Source organism: Falco rusticolus, chromosome 5 (genome assembly GCF_015220075.1).
Source record: "Falco rusticolus isolate bFalRus1 chromosome 5, bFalRus1.pri, whole genome shotgun sequence".
NCBI lineage: Eukaryota > Metazoa > Chordata > Aves > Falconiformes > Falconidae > Falco > Falco rusticolus.
In genome coordinates this window covers 82,842,685-82,868,530 of record NC_051191.1, presented here as the reverse complement: position 1 = coordinate 82,868,530, position 25,846 = coordinate 82,842,685, and the positions used below count along the sequence as shown (strand labels likewise).

Genomic DNA, 25,846 nt, shown 5'->3' with positions numbered 1-25,846 from the left:
TCCATCTCTACAGTCTCCATTTTATTGCTGCTGGTTGTGAAGGATCTCTGATCACAAGGATGTAGATGAGGAAAAAGAATGGTTTTCAAATTCTGTTTTGGTGGCCTGGACTATTTCATGGTAAAATGAACATTAAATATACTTACAATGTGCACGTCCCATGTACAGACAGATACAGCTTATATTCCTGAGTACAAATAATACCTACAAAATATACCAGGTGTGCAACTAACCCAATCATCACTTGTGCTGTGTATTACTTAATCGGTGGGAAAAAAAGAGAATTTTTTGGAAGAGCTGTTTCACTACTGTATTCTGCTTGTTCATTTTTTACAGGCTTTTCCATTTGGGTTTCCAAATGTTTCTCTGGAATAACATGTTTCCTTGTGTTCTGCACATCATTTTCTGTTGTGCCCATGGAGGGCACAGTGGGAGTCAGTCTTTCAGCCAGTCCACTTGTCACTTCATCTGCCATATCGTTCCAGACATTTTCTGCAATAATAAATAAATAAATAAAATGATAGGGTAAGACTGCAGACTCGTAGCAGCAAATAAACACAAGATTGTCACAAATTCACAAAAAAACCCCCACCAGGTTAAAGTTTTCTCTGGGATCTTACAACCACTATTGATGCATTCTTTCGCTCTGAAAATGAAGTGCACTGTGGTGTGGTGTCAGATGCCATAACTATTTTGCTGTCAGTAGGGAAGAGATATTTCTATATGGATCTTTAGTACTGCCAGCCTTCTTGCTGGCAGCTGCTATAAAACATAAGCAATGCATTTCTACAGAAGAGAGAAATAGTGGCTCTATCCACCACATTCCTGTGACCACCCATTATTTGCACACTGTGTACTATCACCTCACCTTACTTCAGACAGATTATAGTAAAGAAATACTAAACACTGATACAAATGCACTTAGTTCTCCAGGTAGCACACGCTTACGAATATTGTCTTTTTTCTTTTCTGGTGTAGAGAAGGAGCCATCACTCAGCTTCCTTGAAGTCTGTGTTTTCTGTTTTGCTCTGTATATTTTTGGTTCCTGGATCCATGCATGCTTCATTGCCTCATCGGGAGTCATGCGCAGGGCAGGTTCCCACCTTAAATCCATGGTAGACAAATAGTTATTCAGCTATTTCTAACAGAAAATTACTGTAAGCCAAAAGGTTCAGTATTGTCTTCTCAAAGTCAGGTCATGAGGACACTTTTTGAAACAAAAGTTTAACTGAAAACAAGGAAAAAACTTATGTCGATTTCTCCATCCTTCAAAACTTTTTATTTACATCAGCACTGCCCTCTGCAGCATCAAACCATTTTTAATACACAGTTGACAATGTTATTAGGGTAGGGATCCTATTGAATATTTGTTTCAAGGTTTTTACGTTCTGTCAGTGCAAGCTCAAAGAAAGGGAACATAAATGACACATAGGATAATTCATTAAAATATATGTCTTCCCTAATTTAACTGTAAAGACTTAGCGTAACAAAACTTGTATGAGATCTTACTATGGAACTGAAAGGCAATTTTTTTTTGCAAAATCCCTACATTGACTTTATCCTCTGACAGGTTTCATTCACTCAGTTCTCACACCCACACACCCACAAGTACCAACTGCTCTAGCCAACACCACTTGTGTGTCACACAGAGGACAAGGGTTGTCAGTTACTGACTTCTCATCACATCTCTGGAGTTCTTTTTGATTGGTGATGATGTACTAGTCTTTAGGCAGATTTTTATCTCCTTTAAGAGCCACGTCCTCTTTGGTCATGGTCCTTCAGATCAGAACCTTGCTGACTTCAGTCTCCATAAATGTTAGCAAGGTAGCTTCTCATGGCCTGTTTTTCCTTGTATTTTGGAATTTATGTTTGTTTTTCTTTCAGGCTAACAGGAAAATGAACAGCGTGTGTGATATTCTGCAACCCTGTTGCCATGCAGTTGCTGTAAGCTTTGGGATTTTCCACTGGTGGCCTGTGCTGTGGTCTCACCAGGGTGCAGGCTTCCCAGCTGTGACACGGGCAACACGGCCCCTGGTTTTACACGGGGTAGCACATTTACAGGTCTTTTGTCACCAGCACATACTATTCTTTCAACCCCTGTTCTGCTGTTTCTTCCAGTGCTCAAACCCACACACATTTCCATTCGTACTGCATTCATATCAATCCCAAGATTTCTGTTACTAATCTCTGTATTAGTTGCGGACTGTTTTGTTCTGTCTAATCTCAGTGCTGTCCAGAACTGTACAGAAATAACGTAGGAAATCAAACAGATTCTTGTCATCACAAGAGCCGAGTGATATTTATTTTTTTGGTGTGATGTTTTCATCTGCAAAACAGGTGTATACAAGTCGATCAAAACTATTTGTGAAGTCATGGCAAATGTGTCAGGCTGCTTTGGACAGACACAGAGTGGCAACTGAAAAAGACAAACCGGTTCAATTCTTTTTGTCTCAAAAAGAGTTTTCATTTCAAACCTTACTTCATTCCTTTGAAAATCTAAACAATCCCATAAACATATAACATTTTTTTCCTGTGTAACCTGAAATGACATCTTTACAAGGTTTTTTTTTCTTCACTGAAATTATTTTCTAAATGTTCTGATTCAGCTAGCAAACCAAAATGGATCAATGATTTACACAGATTTAGAAAACAGAGAACATGTAAAGCAACCTTCCTGTGAAGCAGAGAGGGATGATTTTTTTTCATGTAATCACAAGTTAGCATGGATTTCTTTAGAAAAGTACGACTGAACTTCTAGAAAGAAACTTACAGTCAGTGCCAAAGAAGACACAAAATGTTAGCTTTGCATAAGATACAGGTAAGACTGGAAAAGCTATAGGACCAGCTTCTGCTGCCATTACGCAGTACAAATTAGGATCCAAGCTGACCCTGAAAGCCTTACTGCACCTAGACAAGAGGTCAGCATTTAAGGCAACCAGACAAAGGTTTGTTCCTGCATGCTCAGTCGTTTAGTTTGATGGATGAGAAAAATGACATTGGTAACCACCTCCCAAGAAAAAAGACCTATTAGTAAAATGACACCTCGTATCAGCAGGGTCCATGGAGTCCCACCCTGTAAAATTCTTGGTAACCTGCCCACCTTGGAAAAGACACGTGATCGTGTTTGAGCCATGAAATAGTTTGCTTCTTCCTCAGCACTTCATTTATTAAAAACTCCCATTGACTTTGTGATAAGATACACTGGTGACACTGAATTGCATCTCCTCCCAGTACACTTTGCCACTGACACTCTCACTGTGACTGTGCTTTGCTCTTGGAACAGGTTGCCACAAGAGGCTGTGGATCACCCTCTTTGGAGATACCCAGAACCTGACCGAGTTAGGTCCTGAGCGACCTTCTCCAAGTTTGCTCTGCTTTGAGTGGGAGGGTGGGCTAGATGACTTAACTATCCAACCTAAACTATTCTGTGATACTAGGTAAAAGGAACCCAGCAGAAAGAATCTGTAGGATTGCTACTTTGTGTGAAGACTGTTAACAGGGTATTTGCATTTAGCAGTTTATAAAAATGGGCAAATCATCAATTTCCTTTAAGAAAACAGCTGTGGACCACTTGTCATACTAGATATTCAGTAGCAAAGTCCTTGACTGGAGTAAAGTCAGCAGTTTATCCTAGAAATCACAGGATCTGACACATATTAGACTCTTCTCATATCCTGAGCTCCAGTGATTTGTGAAGATCTGTTCCAACGAAGAGAATGGAAAAATACAGCGTATCAAATAATTCCTGAAATGTGCAATGTGATTGCTGTCAATAGAAAATAAATGTAACTTATTTTGAGATATATATATATGTGTGTATATATATATATATATATATATATATATATATATATATATATGAGGAGAAAAAGGGCTTAAACCAGCATGCAAACTACAAGGTAACACTCCTGTAACGGTGTTAATTCTCCACACTGACTGCCATAGTCAGGAAGAACCAAAGAAACAATACCACTGATTCCAGGGTGGAGACATGGCTGAATGTACTTTGCTTTTTCATCCTCTACTAAGAGGGAGGTGTAGAGTGTACTGGAACTAAAAAGAGTCTAATCTCACCCAAGCGAACATGCACGCAGAGAGCAAGATCTTTGTGAGCAGATATTCAAAGAAGCAGAACTGTTTTCATACATATACCACAGCGTATCACCCGATTGCTACATCCAAGGCCTAGCACAGAAAACACAGTCAAGGCATTCGAGCCAGCTAAGTCAGCTCCAAATATAACTCCTGCTGGAGGGGAATTGGAAGACTTGCTTCCCACTGGAGTGGGAGTTTAGCTTTAAGTACAAAACCAAACTTCAATCTCCAGATATGCGCTGCCTCGGGACAGTACATTACCATTATCTATGTTACCTGAATGAACCTTTATCTGTTAAAACAGAAAGGATTTAATACAAAGGCCTCAATGGGTAAAAAACATTGCTTTTAGAGTCTAATCTCCAGCATCAGAAGATCTGCTTTTAGATATGATGATATCAGTTTTCTTTTGTACCTTGGACTAATCCCATACAGTCTTTCTGCGCAATAATTTCTTCCTGCAATAAGCTGTGAATAATGATGATAATAGTTCTTCAAATGCGACCATGTGGAAAAAACACACAAAAAAACCCCCCAAACAACAAAACACACCACCCCAAAACCCCAACAGATACAAAGATTTTAAAGGTACAAGAGAATGAAAGCAAAGTCAAAACCAGCCAGCTGCATGTCAGCCAAAACTGTGAACTCACATTAGACATCCTTTCAGAAAGTCCAAGAAACCAGCATCATGGGTTTTCAGCACTGTGCTTAGATCCTTCGAGTCTGGGCATCTCTTTTTTCCCTTGCTGTTAGTTATGGATTTAGGAAAACCTTTGGAATCTTAAAAAAATAAAGACATGCCCAAAAAATTACATTAAAAATCCTCACCAAATATTTAAGGAGTTGCAAAACCAGTACCCATATCCATCCCACTAATTCTGGGTTTTGCCCTTTTGGATTGATAGTCTGCCAGCACTGTGGCAAACAATATCGGTTACATCCTAGAGACTGCATCCTACACTGGGGTTTTTTGTTCATTTTGCGTGATTTCCAAACCTAAGTTATACACAGAGGAAGGAACTTAATGTAAATTATTTCCCAAAGCCCAATGCATTTCTTTTAGTAATAATATTTTAAGGAGTAAGAGTGGAATGGATTTCCCAATCCCTCCTCTATCTTCTCGGCTATGAGAGGCCCACAAGACACAAAGAGCACAGCACCAGGTTCATTTGTAGACCTCATGTTACCCTTTTGCTGCTCCTCAATACCTCTTCCTGAAAATGTTGTTAGTCAAGAAGCAGCTAAGATTCTCTGACCCTGCTCTTTACCAGTGCTATTAACTAGCGATTAACTAGCAGGGAGGCATCCAGCAAGGACAAACAATCAGAAGCAGTTACCAAAGAACGTTCGCTTCCTTGATGCAGCCTGGATAAAATCAGGTGGTGGAAGACCCAATACCTTCAACATAGAAAATTAATTCATGGAGTTACTCCTCATTTCATAAACATACATAGCAACCATCAGGAGAGATGTGGTATTTCACCCTCCATTTGAAAAGAAGTTGAATGACCTAATTTACTGTGAAATGTGTACAAACTATTTCTTCTTGTGGCATTTAGTGGGGGAGGAAGACAGGGATTCCTTACAGTTGTCTGCACACAGAAAATGCGATCTTATAAAGGATGACACTGGAATCTTCACTGTTACAGAAGGCTCTAAGAACAAGCGTCTCTGTTAATGACAGTTGTAGGAGGCCACATGGAGAGATGCTGTCTCTGAAAAATCTTGTACAAATTGACATGGCACTAGAAGGATCAGAACTTGGGGCTGAGGTCAATGTCAGGATGCAGCTTAGCGATTGGTATGGAGTAACCAAGTGACTTGCTTTCATGGGTCAGTAACATTTGTGCTGGGTAGGTGATCTGAGGCAGATGTCACAGTATGTTCTTAAAACTCTTTGAAAAAAATTTACCAAGATGATACAGCCAAACTCCTTGGCAGGGGCACAGTATAAGAAGGGGCAATAACCACAAATAGGGGCTTGAGAAGTGCAGGGTGACTAATAGGAAAAACTTTTCCATCAGGAGAGTAGAGCAGCACTTGAGCAGGTCACCCAGTGGGTTTTGGCTCAAACCTTTGAGGGTTTCAAGATCTGCTTTCAAGACAAAGCCACAGCTGGCTACTCAAACATTAGCAAAAATCTCTCCCTCACAGGTGTTTGGACTTAAGAGGTTCAATTTAACAAACACATTTGACTTCTAAGAGAAGATGAGCCTGTTATAATTTGGATTGCTTTTCCTTTCCCTTAGATATGTTTCTTCTGTTCTAGCTTCTCCATACAAATCCTGACCAGGTTAAAATATGTTTCCTTCAGAAGAAAGACAGTGAGTGTACAAAGCAGTTTGGCACATGAAATGGAAATAACGGTTTTGCATTAGAACCCGTCCTCTCAAAAAGCCCTTTGGCTGCAATAAACCTCCCTATAAAAGGCCAGTCCATAGCCAATTATTCTTGAGATTTCTCTTTGTTTCTGGCTGTGTAGTTTATCAAGTGAGTATGTAATTCAAAAGACAATCTCAAAAGTTACCTCCATGATGCAGGCAAGTTGGTCAACTTCATTTTCTCCTGGAAACAGCGGGTAGCCTGTGTAAAGCTCAGCTATGATACAGCCTAAGCTCCACATATCAACCGCCATAGCATAAGGGTGACCAAGAATCACTTCAGGCGAGCGATAAAACCGGCTCTGAACATAGGTGTATACTATATCCAAATAGAAAATCAGACAAGAAGCAAAATATCATAATCGGGACAGAAATCAGGATTCCAGATTTCACAGAGAAGTGAAATACATGTTCAGGTATCATCTATCTACTCTATCCATTAGCTGACATTGAGGGATTGCTCACATAGGCTCTGAAAACATTTTCTAACTCCATCCTAAAATAAATAGGTGATATGCTTTCCACTATTCTATTTGGAAATCGCTCTTCAACAGGTTCCACTGAAGGAAATTATTCTACTGATGCTGTGATTCAGCTTATTCCATGTTCATTTTCCTATTTGGAGATCTTCCCCTTGCATCAGTCAACAGTTCTTCATTATCACAGACTTGCACTGTAGAAAATACTGGTTTCACTGACACCTAGGGAACATCTCCTACTGCCTTCTGATTTCCCTATTAATGCAAAAGATCTCATTCCAAGATTGGGACTTATCATAGTGAATAGACCAATTTTTTTACCTCTTCTCATTCAGACAACTGACTACAATTACAGCATGGAAGCTCTGTTATTTTCTTATTCCTATCTCTCTGATGGTCACTTTGTTTATATTTGTGCACTTCTTTACATCCCCACATATTCAATATCTTTCTGGAAGGAAAGTGCCCTGAAGAATAAATGCTGCACAATATGCGATTTCACCAAATCTGTGCAGTTAGAGAGTACCACGGTGGCACGCTGTGCCCTTATGCATTTGACCAATTGCATAACTGTTGTCTGCTTTTTGTCATCCTTGTCACACATAAATAGCTGACTTTTTGCTTTCTACTTTGAGGGTTGTACCAATTCTTTTTTTCAGCTGGCAGTCTCTCCTCAGTCATGCTCCATCTTTCCTTTCAGTTGTTTTGAGTTTCAATTTGTTACCCTCCACAAATATCTCAGGCTGCATCTCAGATCACATTCTACCAAAACACGGGCAAAAATAAAAAGATCATGCACTCCTACAAAAGTGGGATGTAAATCTAATGGTCTGAATCCCAAAATATAGATGAATAGGTTTGACTCTGCTTAAATATCAATCTTTCATAGGAAAAATATGAGCCACTTAAGGCTAGTTTTGTTTTTCTAAGTTAATAAAATGCAGTGCAAATTTCTTTCTTGTTTTTTTTTTTGTTGTTGCTGTGTTTGCTCTTTTTTAACAGATGATTTTTGCATTCCTAATGATGATGTCGTTCTTGCTCTACAATATGGCTATTAATGTTAAGATTTGTCATTAGGTGAATATACATTAATTTCTGCTTTATAAATTCTATTCTTGTTATCTCCTGCACATTCTACTTAAATCTTTAATAAAAAAACCCCCAAAACCTGAACTTAGACTTTCTGAACTAAAAGCATAGTTCCTATTCCCCCTGTTGTATTCATCTAAAAAGTACCTATTATAATTTAGTCACCTTTCTCTTAACTGAGAAAGGCTCTCTGGACCTGATAAACTCCTTAAGTGAAGTATTCGGATTATCCTCACGAGCCTATTTCAGCTAGCCACTCTTGCAAATGCAGTTCTGATTTCAACAGTAGAGGAGCTGATCAGGCTTGGGACAAAGAAAAAGCAAGGTAACAGTTTACTTGTCTCCTACCAGTATTTGTTCCACCATCAGTGGCTGAAGAAGTTAATAAGATTCTAATTAGATGCATCGGTCACTATATTATCTCAATCAAAGAAATAGTTTTTCCACATTATTTAAAATTAAGAAAGCTTATTAAGAAAATTACATCAACTTGACTTTTCTGCAAACCTCTTTGGTGTTCATAGCAGCTTGATCCAAAATCAATAACTTTAACTGAACCTTGGCCTTTGTGGTATAATAATATGTTCTCCTAAAGAGAAAAAGAAATCACAAGGAAAAAAGGTTTTAACACCACATTAGGTTAGTGAATACTTTGGAAAATAAGCAATGCATAACACATTGGGTTTACATTTACTTGCATAATAAAAGCTTCAAACTACAGCTTCCTTGGGTATGCATTTGCTAACATCAGTAGACATCCAATAATGTGCAATTAACCAAAGCAGAGGGGAGATTTGTAAAGGTACCCAGTTTGGAGGTTAGCTAGGCAGGGACACTAGTCCCTCACGTACAGTCCAAGCCACTGCACAGAGCAGTGTGTGATGCTACCAAGGCACCAGCCAGTGAAGATGCTTGCCATGGCAGCAGTGACCTCCCCAAAACCCACTGTTGTCCATCTAATAAAAGGCAAACTGCATCTGGTCACTGAATTAACCAGAACCATCCCTTTGTAACCACAGAAAGCCCCTGCCCCATGAGCGAGCTTTATGTCCCGGTTCTTCCCTCCAGGGCTTTTGACTTTCTCCAGGCTCTCTGTAAGCTCACATCTCTCCACCTCACAGCGGTGTGATGCAGAGATCCAAAGGCAGTGACGAACAGAAATGGCAGGGTCCTACGGATTATAGCTGGGTGCAGGTGGGTACAGCACTGCGCACCAGTTGAAAACCAGCTTGAAAAGTGATTCTTACACAACTAGCTCAGAGCAACATTTGCACTGGTGGGTAAACATAGCCTATTAGCTCTCTTCTGCAGAGTTGAATTTTATCCTCATTAAAAATCTATCTAAATCAAGGATTTCCTTTGATTTCCTTTCTGATCATACAGCCTTCCCACTTCTTAGCAGAGATGAGAACTAATCTATCAACCAGTTTTAAGGTGATTATATGACAAAGCTTGGAAGGACAGAGCAGTTCCCAGGTTGATGCCAAAGCCAAAGTGGTCTTTTGGGTAATTAGTGGACTCATAAGGGGAAATACTTTGTGTGGCAGGAGGGAGAAGCTGCTACTGGTAAAAGTCACGGCAAGGACTGATTTCCACTGCCCAGCTCTTGGTTCTGCTGCGGGAAGAAGCACACAGCTCGCTATCCGTTCGTGCTCGTGGCAGCACCGTGTCTCTAATACTGAATGTCTCACAATGCAAGGGAGCAGATTAACTGCAAAACCAGGTGCTGAGGGCAGTGATTGCCCAGTCTCCATACTCTACCTTACATTGAGAAATATCATAGGAGGCAGACGGAGTAACAGGCAACATAAATTAAACTCATGAAACTGTACAATTGTATAATTAGAACAAAATTCGCTTTTAGTTAACTCACTAAATATTCACTAACGTGTTACTCTATTTAAATACAGACTATGCTCACTGATCTTGCCAACTTCACTCCTTGTCAGTGGCTGCCTGGAAACAGACTTCCTGTTGGGCTAGTTGTTTCTGATTAAGATATTTTGATTATCTTGCAAGCCTCACTGCTCACTGCAAATTGGTTTGGCAAAGATGTCGGCAAGACAATGGGTACAGACAGTATGTGACTCTTAATGAAGATACGTGAAGCAAACTGAAAACAGAATTTCACCCTTAGCATTTTTGCTTGAGATCTTATTTGTTTATTTCTTTATTGGTTCCTTTGCAGTTTTGAAAAAGAAATCAACATGAATGTTCACCTGAAATGAAAATAGAATTAAAGTACTTCATAAATCACAGAAAATAACAAAAATTTAAGACTGGGGCTTAAGGAGAATGGAAATGTTTCACCTAGCATGAATACTAAGCAGATATAGCACCACAAACCAGATCACAGATGTTCCTCCAGAAACAGGTGAAAATCCTAAATATTGTACTGTAGAATTGCTTTGTCATTTACTAGGCTACTTAATTTTATAGTTATGCATATGAAATGAAATGGATATAACAGGATAACCTGAAACAGGCTGTCTTGTGAATATTCCTTGTCCTCCCTCATATTGAAATACTTGATTTCATAAGTACTTTCTTTCTTTAAGCAAAAAGTCACCTGAATTTGATTCACGTTTGCATACATTTTGGCAATCAATCTCATACAATACTGCAGTAAATGAACTGAATCAACGCAAATAATCACTCATCTAGTACTAATACAGTCTGAAATAAAGTATAGCTTCTGCACAAATACCCTACTGGGTCTTAAGGATTCTTCTAAGAGTTCCTCTTGATCAATAAAAAATAAGATTAAGTTATTTTTTTCTGTACAGAATAACAGGTTATGAAATGACTGTACTTACAGGCTTCAGATCACAGTGAATGATTCTTTCCTCATAGAGCACTTGTAAACATCTCAGCACACACTGAGTGAAGTGTCGAATTAAAGACAGACTGAAACCTTGAAAATTGTTCTTTTTGATCAACTCATATAAATTTATTCTGCAAGGGTTGTGGGAGTGGAAGAAGACAGAAAGCAGAAAAGAGATTAGGGAACTTCTTTTTAAAGGCATGATTAGTTTACAGTGCATTAGAGTGTTTAGCCTGTCTTCCTACATGAGGGAGGACTTGTGTAGAAGAAAAAGACTTGGCTCTTTTCCTCCTTGAGAATGCTGTTCTGCACGTAACACCCACAAACATCTCCCTGAGACTCCAGATCTAAAGACATAATGTCAGTGGACTTGCTTGCTTCCTTGCTAAACTCAGAGCTATGTTACACAGCTGTGCTGATTTTCACCAGAAACAGTGATTGTTCAGGAACCGAGAGAAACAAATTTTCTTCAGTCTCCTTTTGCTCTCATTTGTCTTTGCTTTGGCACCTTGTCTAAATCCTTTTCATCTAAAGAGTCTTTATCAGGAGTAAATCTTTCTAGATAAATACTGCCATGTCTTGTTAGGTTTTATGTCACTGTCATATCTTAGCTCCTTGCAGTAGGGCATTAAACGGTGTTGCTGACTTCTGACGGGCATGGTTGGCAACATGCATATGCTGCCCTGAGACCCCAGGGACCAGCAGCCCCAGTGGCACTGCCCAGTAGCCTGGGGTCCCCCCACCTGACCACAGCCCAGCATCCCATGTCAGCCCCCTGGGGCCATCAGCCCCTACTGAAGCAGCACCATGGCTGGTCTCCAGCCCCTTGCAGCCCTGCCATGGCCCCCACCACACCAGGCCCCCCCAAAGGCCACGTCCTCGCCCAGCCATGGCCCATCCCAGGGCTGGGGCTGCCCAGTGCCCCTGGCTGCCTGCTCCCGGCTGCCAGGCCCTGCCCTGATGGAGTGGAGGGAGCCCTTATAGTCCCAGGGAGCCCCCAGCCTGAGCTGCACCCCAACAAGTACTGAGAGCTTAATGTGGGTCATCCTTCGGAGGGGGAAATGGCTTCAGGGATGGTGGCATGGATGGGATGCAGAAGCATGTCCTCACCAATATGGTCTCAAGAGTTGTCCTCAGCAGGACCACATGCGTCTGCAAGGACATAAACAACTGTGCAACCACTGGTGCTGGCAAGGAGCATTCCTTCAGAACTAAATGAATTTACCACAATTGATGGAGAAGAAAGTTCACAAATTAAGGGGTTTTCACTGTATTTTAGAAGGAATAAAAATTTAACCAGACAAATGTCTTTATATGACAACCAGTCTTCAGCTCTTCTGCAAAGAGCTGACCGTAGTGGCTATCCTGTGAACATTTTCCTAGGAGCTTCTGTAGCAGCTTTCTGAAAAGACTGGTCTGTGTCTTCTCTGGAGAGGAGGAGTCAGCTCTTACCCCTGTGTGTCTGTGAGTGGCAGACTCACGTGCAGCCACACAATTAATTAAGTTCTCTTTGAAATTAAACCTTCCATACAATGATGAAGCCTCAGCAAGGGCTGTAACACCTGCAGCGATGGGGGCTTTACTTTAAGGGACAGGGAACTGTGGGTAACTTTCATAATTCCAACATGATGCTCTGATTACAAGGAGGCTGGCGAATACAATCAACTGACTTCTCTAAAATTCTCCAAAATTCCTCCTAAGATGTACCCTGCAGCTCAGTTTCATAGAAAGCAAGAAGAAACTACATTTTCTAAATATTCAGTATTATTCTTATTTATATACCCTGAAGTTTATCAGTCCTGAATTCATTGTTTTACTCTTTTCCCAATAGGTCTTTCAGGGAAGAAGACTTCAATACACAGCACAGAAAATAAGGGACAGATCATGTCACTGTGTGTGAAGTCTGAACGGGGCCTTTTTCTGTTCACCTTTGATGATCAAAAAATCATCTATGCAGTCTGTACTTAAGACAGCATTCCTTTCTTGTAACATTAAAAGCTGCAATTTCTCCTGAAGAAATAAAAATTAAAGCTTGTAAAGCACAAGATCTACAATGCTCCTTAAGATTTTTGTAAAGGAAAATATACTTTACCCCAGCAGTTCAAAGGCAATACAGAAGTGATTGCGAAAGTAGAAGTATTCCTTCATGTGGATGATATTGTGAGTATCATCTTTGTCCTTCTTCAGGAGAGCATCAAGGATCTTCACTTCTACCAAAGCCTGGCTGTGAAATCTGAAATGTCACGTGACACGGGAATGATAACATTAACTCAGTCTAGCGTTTGTAGAATTACAAATGCTACAAACATCATATTCTTACTGTAAACTCAACATGTGGGACGATGATTAAAAATTTATCATTCACCGCTGTTAACTATTGTAACTTTGATTCATTACGGTTGTTTCCTAGTCTAAATATACTGGCCTTACATAACACTCTAAGAGTAGTTATTTTGACTTGTCTAAAAAAATGTTTTAATGAAAAAGTTTCAAATGAACATCCAGAGTAAAATCCTAGTGCTTTCCAAATCTGTAGGAATGCTTCTGTTTATTTGAACAAGGCCATCTTTCACACCTACCACAGCAAGACAGTCTGTTTTGAAAAGCATCTTTATGTTTATTGCTCACTGTGGGGGAAAACTGAACAGCTAAAGCTTTGTTGCTGGAGTCAACAGCAGCATCCTCATCTGCTTCATTGACTCTGGGTCAAGTTAAAATGAACTAAAATATTGTAAACCAGTCACATAACAAGAAGAGGTTGCTTAGGTCCACAGTGTAGAATTTTTCATGTTAAAACGAGCAGCTGGAACCTTCCAGCATATTCCTGTGGTTTTGGAGTCTTAGGCAGGAATGTATGCTCCCAGCTCTCAGTCAGGCAGGGCTGGTTACCTGGGTTGTGTATTAACTGTGTCACAGATACAGAGACCTCCTTGTAAGTCTGGAAAAACTGTGCCTGCTTTCAGAGACTGAGCCTCCACTGGGTTCAGGCCAATTCTGAGTCCCTGACATCACCTTTCCTCACTCTCTTCTCACTGTGTTTAATGACGCTCAGCAGGCTTGATTTTGCTTTGTTCACCTTATCCCTGCCTACATAACAAAGAGCTGATTGTACTGGTTTAAAGTCAACAGATGTCTCACCTTTTCTTATTCCTTATTATTTTCAGTGCCACTAATTCATTGGTTTTATGATCCAAGCATTTAGCCACCTGCCCAAACGACCCTTTCCCAATGACCTCCAACACTTCATATCGGTATGCAATATGGTCATGTAAAACCTTCAAAAGAAAACAAACTGTTCAGGTTCAAATAATATGCAAAAGATCAGGCTTTAAAGTAGTTCATGTGCGTGTGACTTTGCTGGCTATGAAAGATGCTGGACTGGTAGCAAGTGCAGTCTACATTAAACAAGGGTGACATGCTTCATTAATCCATCTACCTTGCATCAATCCTGAATGAGATGCAAACAGGTCTCTCTTTAGGATTCCCTTCTGAGCTTTAAAGTGATTGGTACTGATATTTTCGCTATTTGAATATTTATCTTCTAGAAACAACATTTATCTCAAATATATAACTTAAGAGTTGGCAGACAGTCACTACAAATTTATTGAGCTGAAAATTAATACCATAGCTTTTCCACTTACCTTTAAGTAGGAACCATGCTCATCATCGTAACAATTATTATTCTGGGTTTCGGGCAAACCTTCAATCTTTTTAGCTTCCAGCCCAAGAAACCATAGCTCTGTATAATTGAAAATTTCTTTTTGCTCATAGACTGTTAATTGGTTTCTAAAATTTTTCAAGGCTTCTAAATCAGAAAACAAGAATATAAAACCAAAAATCAATAAAATATCAGAAACATGATGGCAAATTGCTTTTACAGTGGAACATTTTACAGTAGTGCATGCCGCTTTGAGCAGGAGGCTGAGTAGCTGTTAGAGATCCCTTCCAACCAACATTTCTATGGTGCTGCAGTCTGACATTTTGCACAAATTTATGTTTCTTTTTTCCTTTTCTGACTTACAGTACTATGTTCAACAAAGAATTCATCATCTGTCAGCAAGACCTTTAAGAGAGCTTAGGTAAAAATCATTTCATCCTGTACAAAGTTGTGTACCTAGATGTTTTTGAAAATCCCATCTGTTGTCTATCTGCTTCAGCAAGCTTCATAGGTTACATTAAAAAAGGTGTATGATTTTATTGGTTTGATTGTCAGATTTACAAAATGGCAGCAAGCTTTAGTTAACCAAAGCTTTCAAGTATCTGTTTTTCCGATAGAAAATGTCAAGTACACATGCATGAGGTTAGGAATTAAATGGGGCCCAGATCTGCTGTTCTAGTTCTGATTCTTCCTCCACAGAAACATTTCTGCTACCATAACACCTCCACTTACATCACTGAAATCTAGATAAATAATCAGACAGTAGCATTAAAAATCAATGTACTCTATAGGCATGCGTGTGGGTGTTTTGTTAAACAGTGGCAGATCTTCATCCACTAATGCAGGGATGCTAAATTTTTTCAAAGCAAAAGGCCACCCCCTTTTTTTTTTTTTTTTCCTAGACTCCTTCTAAAAATAGATTAACTCTGCCAGAAACTTTCTAGATCTGAGAACTCCCAAAATGCAATTTAGCCCACATAGATAAAATGTGACACAGCTACAAGCAAGTGGGAAAAGTGTTTTATCACTGTAATAGAATATTACTGTCACCTATGTGATCTGTCGTAAGTCTTAGATGAATATACATTCTCTTGTATAACGCATACTTCTCTCATTTATATATATGTGTTAGTCTATTCACTCTCCTATTGTGTACATCCCTGAGTAGGATTTTTAGAAATCACTGAGTCCATTTGTATGTTTTTCCTTCACATTTTTTGTTAAATATTTCAGTGACCATTTAGCACAGGACCTCTGGTCAGCGAGTATACGACTGCACACATTCCTTATCTGTGCAGGCAGTCTGTCACTCCAGTCTTTTTAGCATATTCTGTTATATTCTACCTGAAGCTGTCATAGGCAGTTTGACACTAATGCTGGTGCTTTCCAGTTTTGATGTTTTTTTCTGGGCTCTGGTATCACTTTCAGGAAGACTGTCTGGAAGGTTAAATTGGGAAAAATTGCCTTGAGTTCCATTTTCCTGCCAAGCAAAAAAAAAAAAAAAAAAGTAAATTTTATTTTCAGATATTTTCATGAACATTCATCTGATGTCCAATTATATAAATACACACAAAAATATATGTAAAATGCTACATTCACAAAGACAAAGCTGCAAGATACTTATTTTGGATTGGTTGAGTGATCTATGTCTGTTTTGTGCTGAGACAGAACAAGCATGGCTGGGGACTAGAACGCCCTGCTTACCCAAAGAACAAATTCTGCCAATAGCACTGGAGGCTATTGGATCATGGAAAGATAAATCTCTAAATACAAGAAGGAAGTTCATCTTCCAGTTTCATTAAATACATGGGCTTTTGTTTTCTATAAATACTACAAAGTGCCATGGTTTGATTAATCGCAGTAACTCACATTAACTATTACAGGAGGGCAGGAAAGACAGCATAATAGGCAATTACCCATCTCAGATTTCTGTGTGGGCACATCCACTGGGGAGTTGTGCTGGAATCCCTGAGATTGCTTCTGCAGTCCATGGAACTGCAGGGATACCAGCCTGGGTCTGCACACATACGCATTCGGAACAGAAACATCAAGACTGGTATAAAGGGGAAATGAATGGGCCTGTGTGGGTGTGGAAGCACTATAAGGAAGCAATTGCAGACAAAATGTTACACAGATGTCATCTATATCAGCAGGTGATCAAGAACCCAGCACATGCAGGTTTTCAGGGCTCCTAGAATGGGAAATCAGACGACAGACTACAGAATCAAGCCATGAAGAGATGATGGAGCACTGGAGATCAAAGAGCATCAGCTAAGGAGACAGAAGATGGTGTGCTCTGGGATAAGGATGTAGGATGTGGAGGCCCAAGCCATGTTCTCCTCAGTCCCTTCATTGAGGGGAAAAGACTCAGCTGGAGATGATGCACCCAGTAGATCAATACTTGGCTGAAGCTACAGATGGCTGTGGCTTCTATGAACATAGGATGAGGAAGATGAACTGGTGCGCAGAAACTCTGTGATGAAGTAGGGCAAGAGTGTTGCAAAGAGCTTTGCTAACCTAGTGAAGAGGGGTTTTAATTAGGTACAGCAGGGAAGAGTCATCATAACCTAAAGGCTCTGATACTCATGGGGCAATTCAGTCACCACTATCTGCTGGAGTGGCAAAAACATCCTAGGAGATTTCTGGACTGTGTTCTTAATGCAGGTGATGTGAGATGCACTGCTGGACCCATTACTCACACACAAGGAACAAATGGTTGAGGATGTGAAGGTCAAGGAAAGGACAACTCTGGCTGCAGTGACCATGTGATTGTGGAGTTCAAAGCCCTCAGACAGGTGAATAAAACAAGCAGAATTACAAGCCCTGGTCTCAAGGAAAGCACCTTTTGGCTTGTTCAGGGATCTTTTTGTCATAAACCCATGGAAGACATGGAGGGCAAAGGAAATCAGGAGAGTTCATTGCTCTTCAAAGTCAGTCTTCTTAAAGCACAAAAATAGTCCATTCTAACATGCAGGAAGTTGAGCAAATATTGCTGAAGGCCAGCACGGATGAAAAGAGAACTTCTGACCAGGCACAAACACAGTAAGGAGCCCAAAAAAGGTAGAACAGGGATGGGTTATCTGGGCTACATGCAAGAAACACTAGCTGAACATGCAGGTATGTTTGGTAAAGCCAAAGCTCAGCTGGAATTGCAGCTAGCAAGGGATGTCAATAAGAACAGTTTCTGTAAGTAGATCACCAGCAAAAAAGGAAGGCTGAGGGAAATGTGGACCCACTTCCCAGTGGAAGTTGAGACCTAGTAACCAAGGATTTGGAAAATACCAAGGTACTCAATGCTTTTCAGTTATAAATTTTGCCCTCAAGCCTGCCAAGTCCCTGAGTCTAGAAGTAGCATTTGCGTAAAGAAGCATTACCTGCGGCACAGGGAGATAGAGACCACATAAGCTGCTGGACATACCTAAGTCTGCAGGACCAGATGGGATGCGCCTGAGGGTGTTGAAGAACCTGGCCAATGGCATTGCAAAGCAGGTCTCTATCATCTTTGAATGGCAATCAGGAGCAGTTCCTGACCATTTGAAAAAGGCAAACATCACACCTGACTTCAAAAAGGGCAAGAAAAAGGCTTCATGGAACCACAGGCTGGTCCTCCTTACCTCAGTCCCTGGGAGGACTATGGAACAATTCTTCTTGGAAACCATTTCCAAGCAAATGAAAGACAAGAATTTGATTTGGAACAGCCACTAGGGATTGGATTTGCCAATGTAAGCTGTGAGCAAATGGTGTCTGAACAACATGATTGCTCTCTCTGATGAAGTGAGGGGCTTGGCCAGTGAGAGAAAAGCAGTGGACATTGTATACTTAGATTTCAGCAGGGCTTGTGATGCTGTCTCCCACTGTATGCTTGAAGTCCAGAGAGAGATATGAACTGGATAAATGGATCATAATGCAAGTGGAAAATCGGCTGGGTGGTCAGGTTCCAAGGACTGTGATCAGTGGTAATCGATTACTAGCGACATCCCTCAGGGATCAATACGAGGGCCAGTACAGTTTAATGTCTTTATGTGGACAATCGGTGTGTTCGCTCTCTCAAATCCGCAGACCACATCAGGGCTGCTGTCCAAAGGGATGTCAGCAGGCTGGAAAAAATGGGGTATGGGTATCTTCTAAAGCTGAATGAAAAGAAAGGCTAAGTCCTGCACCTGGCACAGAATATACCCATGCAACAGGATGTGCTGAGGGACAACTCAAAGGACACAGCTTTGCAGGGAAGGGCCTGACAACAACCTGAACACGAGGTCGCAGAGTGCCCTTGTAGCAAAAAAGGCCAAACGCATTCCGGGTTGTATCAGCATGAGGACAGCCGGCAGGGTGGGAGGAGTGATCTCCCACTCTATTCAGCATTTGTGAGACCATGCTGGGAATACTGTGTCTAGTCTGGGGTTGGCCAGTACAAGGAAGACATTGACTGACTGGAGTGAATTCAGGGGAGAGGTCTGGGCTTGGTCAGGAGCCTGAGACACGTGATGTACAAGGAGAGGCTGCATGAAATGCATTTGTTCAGCCTGCAGAAGAGGAAGCTTCAGGGCTGACCCTACGGCTGTCTAGTTACTTGACAGAATAGTGTAGAGAAAGCAAAGCCAGACTCTTCTCAGAGGTGTGTGGGTCTAGGACAAGATGGGTACGTTCCCAATGCATACAAGTTGCAACATTGGAAATGTTAAGGTATTAGAAGAAGCATTTTTTACCCTAAGAGTGGTTCAATATTGCAGCAGGCTGCCCTGAAAAGCCGTGGGTTCTCCAACCTTTGAGACATTCAGAACCCAGGTGGACAAGGCCTTCAGCAGCCTTCTCCAAGTTTGCTCTCCTTGTAGTGGGAGGTTGGGCTAGGTGTCTTCCAAAGGTCCCTTCCAAGCTAAATTATTCCTTAATTTATTTATATCTCATCCCTTGAGAAATTCCTGATGATTCAGAGAAGTGGGATAGGATGGAGACATAAAAGATGAGTTTCTCTTAGTGTCAGAAGGGTACAAAAGCCATATTCAGTAAGCAGCACACAGTTAGAACAATTGTTGGCAAGAACAACCCAGGTGATATGATACAGATGGATCAGTGGGCAGTCCTAGTCCGCCATGTCCTCGCAAGAAGTCCTGGCTGGTACCACTTGGATACATGTATCTTGGGGCTTGTGAATTTGGGGTTAAGAATACATGAAAACGGGTTTGTTTTAAAATGAAATCATCTTCCCATACTTGCCTCTAAACTTGCTACTTTTTTTGCATTATTAAGTGCTACAAAAGCAGGGTAACCAGGCATGAGGGGCACCATCTGAACAGCTCAAGGACGGGTCTGTGCTGACACAGTCAGTCCTACTGTTACCCTGCTGAGCCCCAGCGCGAGAGCTCCACTCTGCCCATTCCAATAGGCACCCCCTCGTTCAGTAATGCTGTATTTCTAAGGAAGGGTAAACAAAGAAGGTCTCTAAAACATACAGAACATAATCATGCTTTCTAGATTGAAATGTTTATTGTCCCCTGGCATTTCTAAGCCAAGCAAAAGGCTTTCTTATTGGTGTTTACACAGTTGCTTATATAAGTCTATAAATTGCCTTTAAAGAATAATAATAAAAAAAAACTCTGTAAAATGCTTGGCTCCAATCTTTTTACAGAAGATAAAACGGATGGATGGTTCATTTTCAGACGCAAAGGTTAATCATTGGCTTCTATGGGAGCTGAGTGTAGGTTTGACTTATGAAGGCCACAGGATTAAGATTTAAAGAAAATTTAATATATTTTAGACACTAGCCCATTCCACTTTATCATTCGTGCTATTTTGCATCTTGTAGCTTTTCTCAATGATATACACCCCCCCCAACCCAATGAAATAATTTGTAGTAGTAGCAAGCTGCCAATTTCAAAATATTTGAGAAGACTTTTGACTTCTCAAAATGCTTTATGTGGGGACTTCCAGTGCAAGAGATCTGAAAAGACTTCATATGAGAGCCCTATAGAACCTCTCAAATCTCTCAATAAAGAGACTCCATTGAAGAAGAAGAGAGGTGAAAAAGGGAGCGATTAGAGTAGTGGTGGTGAGTAGTGCAGGTCCCTGATTTGTTGGGGAGAGAAGCGGCAAAGGAAGAAGGGTACAGACAGGGGATGGACATAGGGTTTGTGAAAAAAAATGAGAAGGAATGCCAAAGTGAAGATGACTTCAAAAACTTCCTGTGATGTTGGGAATTCACTAAAATACCTGAAGATATGCACAGCCACGCTGGTAAGTAATCTATTTGACCGTTGACAGTTCTTTTTTTTTTCCTTTTAAACTATGGCTGAAAATGGAAACTGATGCAAATGCTGACACTAAATTTTTTCTCTCTTCCCACATACAAACACGCTTGTGACTGTCACTGGCACTCTCTTAGCAGTACTTAAGAGAGAAGCTGATTAACCAGGCAAACACATGATGTCCAAGAGCTTTATAACTCACCTGAAGAGAGGGGACAAAATTCTGCAAGCTCTTATTTGTTATCTGAGGCAGGCTGCTTTCAAGGGGGGGAGGGTTTGCAGTGTCTGCAACCAGACCATGCTTTGCTTGACCTTCCAGATGTGGGAGGGAAAGAACACCACGACTGACTTTCTAAATAGAAAGCAGAAGTAAATGTTACACAACGTCCTAGCCAGCAATTCTGTGTAATACCTTAGAAAACCAGAATTAAAACCTTGGAAATGTGTATGGTTCACTTCTGACACCTAATGGCGAAGGGGAAAGGAGCAGATGCTCTCCGGCAGCTCCCAGGCGTGCTAGCGGACAGCAGTTTGTCCAGGCAATGGGGCAGCCTGGCACATTTTAGGACATGCAAAGTTTCCCCACAAGAACACCTCCATCCAGCATCAAGGCAGTGACTGCTTCAGCTGGAAAAGATGGTTAGGCTTGGAAACCTGACAGCTGTTCCAGGCAGCAGCGCTCCCCTGAGTGGGGAAAATTAAGCATGTGCAGGGTAATAAGCAGGCATGAATTGTAAATGGCAGGCAACATCATTAAATGCTCCCAGTGGTAGTAGAGAAATTGGGACTGGACTGCTGCCAGGCACCGGGGGTGGAGACACTGGGAGGGTCTTCCCTGCACTCGTTTCTCAATATTTCCTTCCCCCTCATCTTCCATGGAGTTCACCTCGACAAGGCCCCTTTGTTGCACTCCTTGTTATGAGGAAAAGGCAAGCTCTCTGCAAATGTTGCTGAAAAATACATGCTTATACTCATTTGAAAACTCCAGGATTATTAGTCCATCCTTCAGGCTTCTTCCATTTGTTACCTGCAAAACATTCCTATAGCACTCATTCTTTAAAGTTAGCCATTTAAGGATGTAGTTTCGTGAATGTTAGGACCTCTAACATTCTTGGGTATCTAAAGTGAGAGAAATCACACTCTCAGCAGCAAAGAACATTCTCGAGGTAAACTATTTCTTTGGCAAATAATAAAAAAATGATGTGAAATAGATCTGAAATAGATCAACTGTGCACTATGACATGCAGAACAAGGTCCAGAGTTAAGGCTATAACCTATATAAGACTGTGAAATTTTTGTCATGAGGGAAGGATAGAAACATATTTGTAAAGCTTTTGACAACAAAGGAGAGGTTTGATATTTTCTCAGAAAGCAAAGAAACAAAACTCTCAATCCAAGCAACTTGAATGAATAAGTTCTGTTTTCCAATACTATGAAAAAGTCTCAAAAACCTTAGAACTGAGATTCCAGTGGACTTTTCATGAAAGCTTTAACAAACAGAAGTGGCTAGGCAGAAGAAATGCCTGAAATGCTACTGAACAGTGAGCAAAAACAAAATAAAGGCACTTGGGACAGTCATACAGCTACAGGGGAAATGGAGGAGGGCAGGGAATAAAGGATTTCCCTCTGCTCAGATTAATTTATTATAAGGAGTCTCACAGAAAACAAGAATTCACATATTTTTAAAGTCAGCTAAGAGTCACATACCTGATGGAAGACTCTGTTAGATCCCAGATGATCTCTTTCTTGAACAGTTAGTTGAGACTGAGAAAAGGCATCCACATGGGAAGACTGCAAACATGAAATGATGGTTTAATAAAAATTATTCCGGAAAAAAAACCCTGAAATCTCTGTACGGCTTCTGAGTTTCTTTCCTTTGTGGTAATGTCTGTGCCAATACAGTGTGTGAGAGAGAACCACAAAAGCTGCTGAAAATGCGCTACGCTCTAGCAATTCCTCTCCCTGTCGAACAGCTGTTTTGTGGGCAGGTGCAGAGACAGCTTGCTTTGCCTATTATGCCTCTCAGCGTGCGTGCTATGCCCATGTGGTCAGCAGAGGGGAAGGGGGGGCTTTGCCATCCCTAAATATGTGCTTGAAAGCTGATAGTGTGAGTCTGCTTGGAAGGACAGCTTTAAACTGCCTCACAAGGTACATTGTGAGCCCATCCATTGTTAACAGCAGCATTAAACTGATTCAGCTTGTGGTACAGGTTTTATAAAAACATAAGTCAATGTTTAAATTTACTGTGATATAGAAAAAAATACATTGGTTCTGATGGTCAGAGAATATTAGCAACAAATACAAAAAAAAGAAACATGGGGAAAGTGCTAAGTAGCTTGTAATTTTTAAGATTTTGCTGGTGGTTTCAACATTTTTTTTGTAAACATGATCAGCAGCACTGTATATTTCTGTCTGATAACAGACTGCAGTGAATTGCAGAAATCTTTACAATAATTAGATACTGAGCTGAAGCAGCTTGGAGCTCAGCTCTATAGGGTGCAAGGAAGCCCACTGAGTTTGGTCAAAAGTGCTCCCTTGTCCCTGGGCTCTGAGACACAACATCATTCCACTCATAGTCACAAAATCAACTTTATCCAAGTAGATCCATCAGTTCCACTATAGAAGTTCTGAAGTTGTAGAACATCAATACTTTCTCTAGAAGCAGAGGAACTTGGAGTGCGGAACTCTAAATTAGAGTTTCAAAATAACAAATTTGCAAACTATTTTATGGATGCGACCTGCAGATTAAAAATACTTAAATGAAGCAGCTTGGTGTTCTTCCTTATCTGTTCTGCAGCCAGGGCTTCCATGCCTGTACCTGTCACACAGCCTTAAACGGGCAGAGCACCTGCTGATGGTAAAGTCTTTGCTCTTTGCAATGACTTTTAGCTTATCCAGCGCCAGTATCAGGGCCAGGGGATCACCTGTTACAGAACTTTGTCACAGACTTCAGTTAGTCCACACAAAAATATTGGAGGGGTATGCTTAACGTGTTTTGTACTGGCTGGTGTAAAACATCTGCCATGATGCAGCCTAGCTGTGCTGGAAGGGCTTCTTAGTGTCTGAGCCTGAAAGAAGAAGGAGCAACCCAGATGAGACTGATGGATCTGTGCCAACACACTGCGCATACAGAGAGAGAGGAGTTAGAGCAGGTGAGGGATGCTTGTGTACAAACTGATCCGCGCGTACACAGCGACTGTGATATATCCAGGGCACACTAGCATTGCTACAAAGGTGCAGATCAAGCTGAAGATACATGTGCAATGGCTCTACACATCCTGCTCTATAAGTACGGAATAGGCGCTCAGAGAGGCTGTGGGATCTCTATCCTTGGAGATGAGGTTAGATTAGAGACTTCTAGAAGACACTTCCAAACGAATATAAAGGGAAAACTCTATGTACAAATCTACCTGATCACGTGAAGGAAATGCTGCCCTTTGACATGCAGGTTCAGCTGCCTCACTGTCCGTCAGGAAGACACCACTAAGGCTGGGCAGACCAGCTAGAAACTGCCCTTTGGACAACCGTGCCGCTGCTGTCCATGGCAGGTATTTTTTCTTTCTTTTAATTTGAAAAGTTGGGAGAAAAATCCCACAGACAAGTAAGTCCTTCTGCAAGCTTAAAGGGTAAACTTGAGATTCAGAACAAGCTGAGAACAGCTGCTCTGGGTTTAGCCTTATTATGCTAATTGAGTCCGGTTTGAGAGGAAAGGTCACAGATATCCGTGGGGCACAGGAGAACAGTAGGGAAGGGAAAGGTACTAAGACTTGTCTTTGCAGGACATAGTAATAGCCATCTTTGGAACTGGAGATCAGCTGGCCAAGGGTAAGGGATTGTGTGCTGTAAATGCAAAACAGCCCCAGGGCCACCACAGCAAATGCCCCCAGAAGAGAACCAGTGTATTACTGTATCCTACAAAGCATGATATACTTTGCTCAGCGCACCAAATATCCTTGTGGTCACTGTCCTTCCGTGTGAATTTCCATAGATGAACTATGGAAGCCCCAGTGCCAGAGCATTTTCACAGACAAACACTTCACATGCAAACTACATAACCTGCAGATCAAAGGAGAATCACGTTTGTTGTGAAGGTGAGTCTGGGATCCACATTCATAACTCTACGAGATGTATCAACCCAGCTCTTAATAAGACTATTAGTTTTAGTGCATGTTATACTTTCCCCCACACTTTAGCTACACTTCACTCCCAGCTAGCATTATTTTTTAGTATCTGGAGCTGATGAAAACATTACACTCCATTTAAAGACAGTTTCTTAACTACATTGTGCTTTTCTAACTACAAGTCAACATAAAGCCAGGATTTTAGACAGATACAATTATCACTGAAAATCCAAGAAACAGTGGACTTCATTTACCTGTACAGACTGCAGAGTCTTCACTCCAAAATGACATTTTATTTCTTAGCAATATTTTTAAAAGGCTACGCAGTGATGCCTGTATTACTACACATGCATTTCAAAATACATTGTATTTACTAACAGAGCATGAACAAATCACAAAATGACTTTAAAACTCAGCAAGAGCTAAGGAAGAAGGTGGGTGAGCTCCAAGATGTCCTGCCAGAATTTGGAATTCGTTTGATTTCCATTCACTGGGGAAAGATTAACAAGATTTTGAGGTGGGCATTTCTCCTTTTACACTGCAAAAGTAAAACCAGTCCATCAGCCCATGGCCATGCCTTTTTTTAATCACAGAAATTTGTGATTCTCTTTGTCTCTCTTTCTCAAAACCTATTTATAAAGGGTTTATAGTTCTTCAGTGCTCTTTGGGCAATTTATTCAAACCACCTTAAAATCAGTAACTGATCAACCCTCATAACATTCCCCCATAACAGGTAAACAGCATATTCTTCTACCCGTGGAAAAAAATTACCTGTGCCTACAACAGTCCTGCTGGTGGCTGAATGAGGAGCAGGTGGATTGATCAGTTAGTCCACAGTGTCTTATTTGATGTTTTTGATCCAGATGACCCATCAACTGCTGGTCTAGCAAAATCCTGTACAATCTAGTGCAGGACCTACAGCTGAGCTGTTGTGACTCGTTTAATTCTGGCAGA

At 40.9% G+C, this 25,846-nt stretch overlaps 1 protein-coding gene across 1 annotated transcript; it reads right to left on the bottom strand.

The window, feature by feature from the left end:
• DYRK4 (dual specificity tyrosine phosphorylation regulated kinase 4) lies at window positions 1-22,571 on the bottom strand (the record flags this gene model as incomplete). The annotated part of the gene is made up of 13 exons (XM_037389782.1): window positions 1-492; window positions 949-1,103; window positions 4,749-4,878; window positions 5,436-5,496; window positions 6,626-6,798; window positions 8,555-8,636; window positions 10,864-11,002; window positions 12,964-13,104; window positions 14,010-14,146; window positions 14,513-14,676; window positions 15,874-16,009; window positions 20,974-21,123; window positions 22,479-22,571. Coding segments are annotated over 13 exons (1,797 nt in total), but the record flags the coding sequence as incomplete, so codon positions are not given.
• Window positions 22,572-25,846: the final 3,275 nt, after the last annotated feature.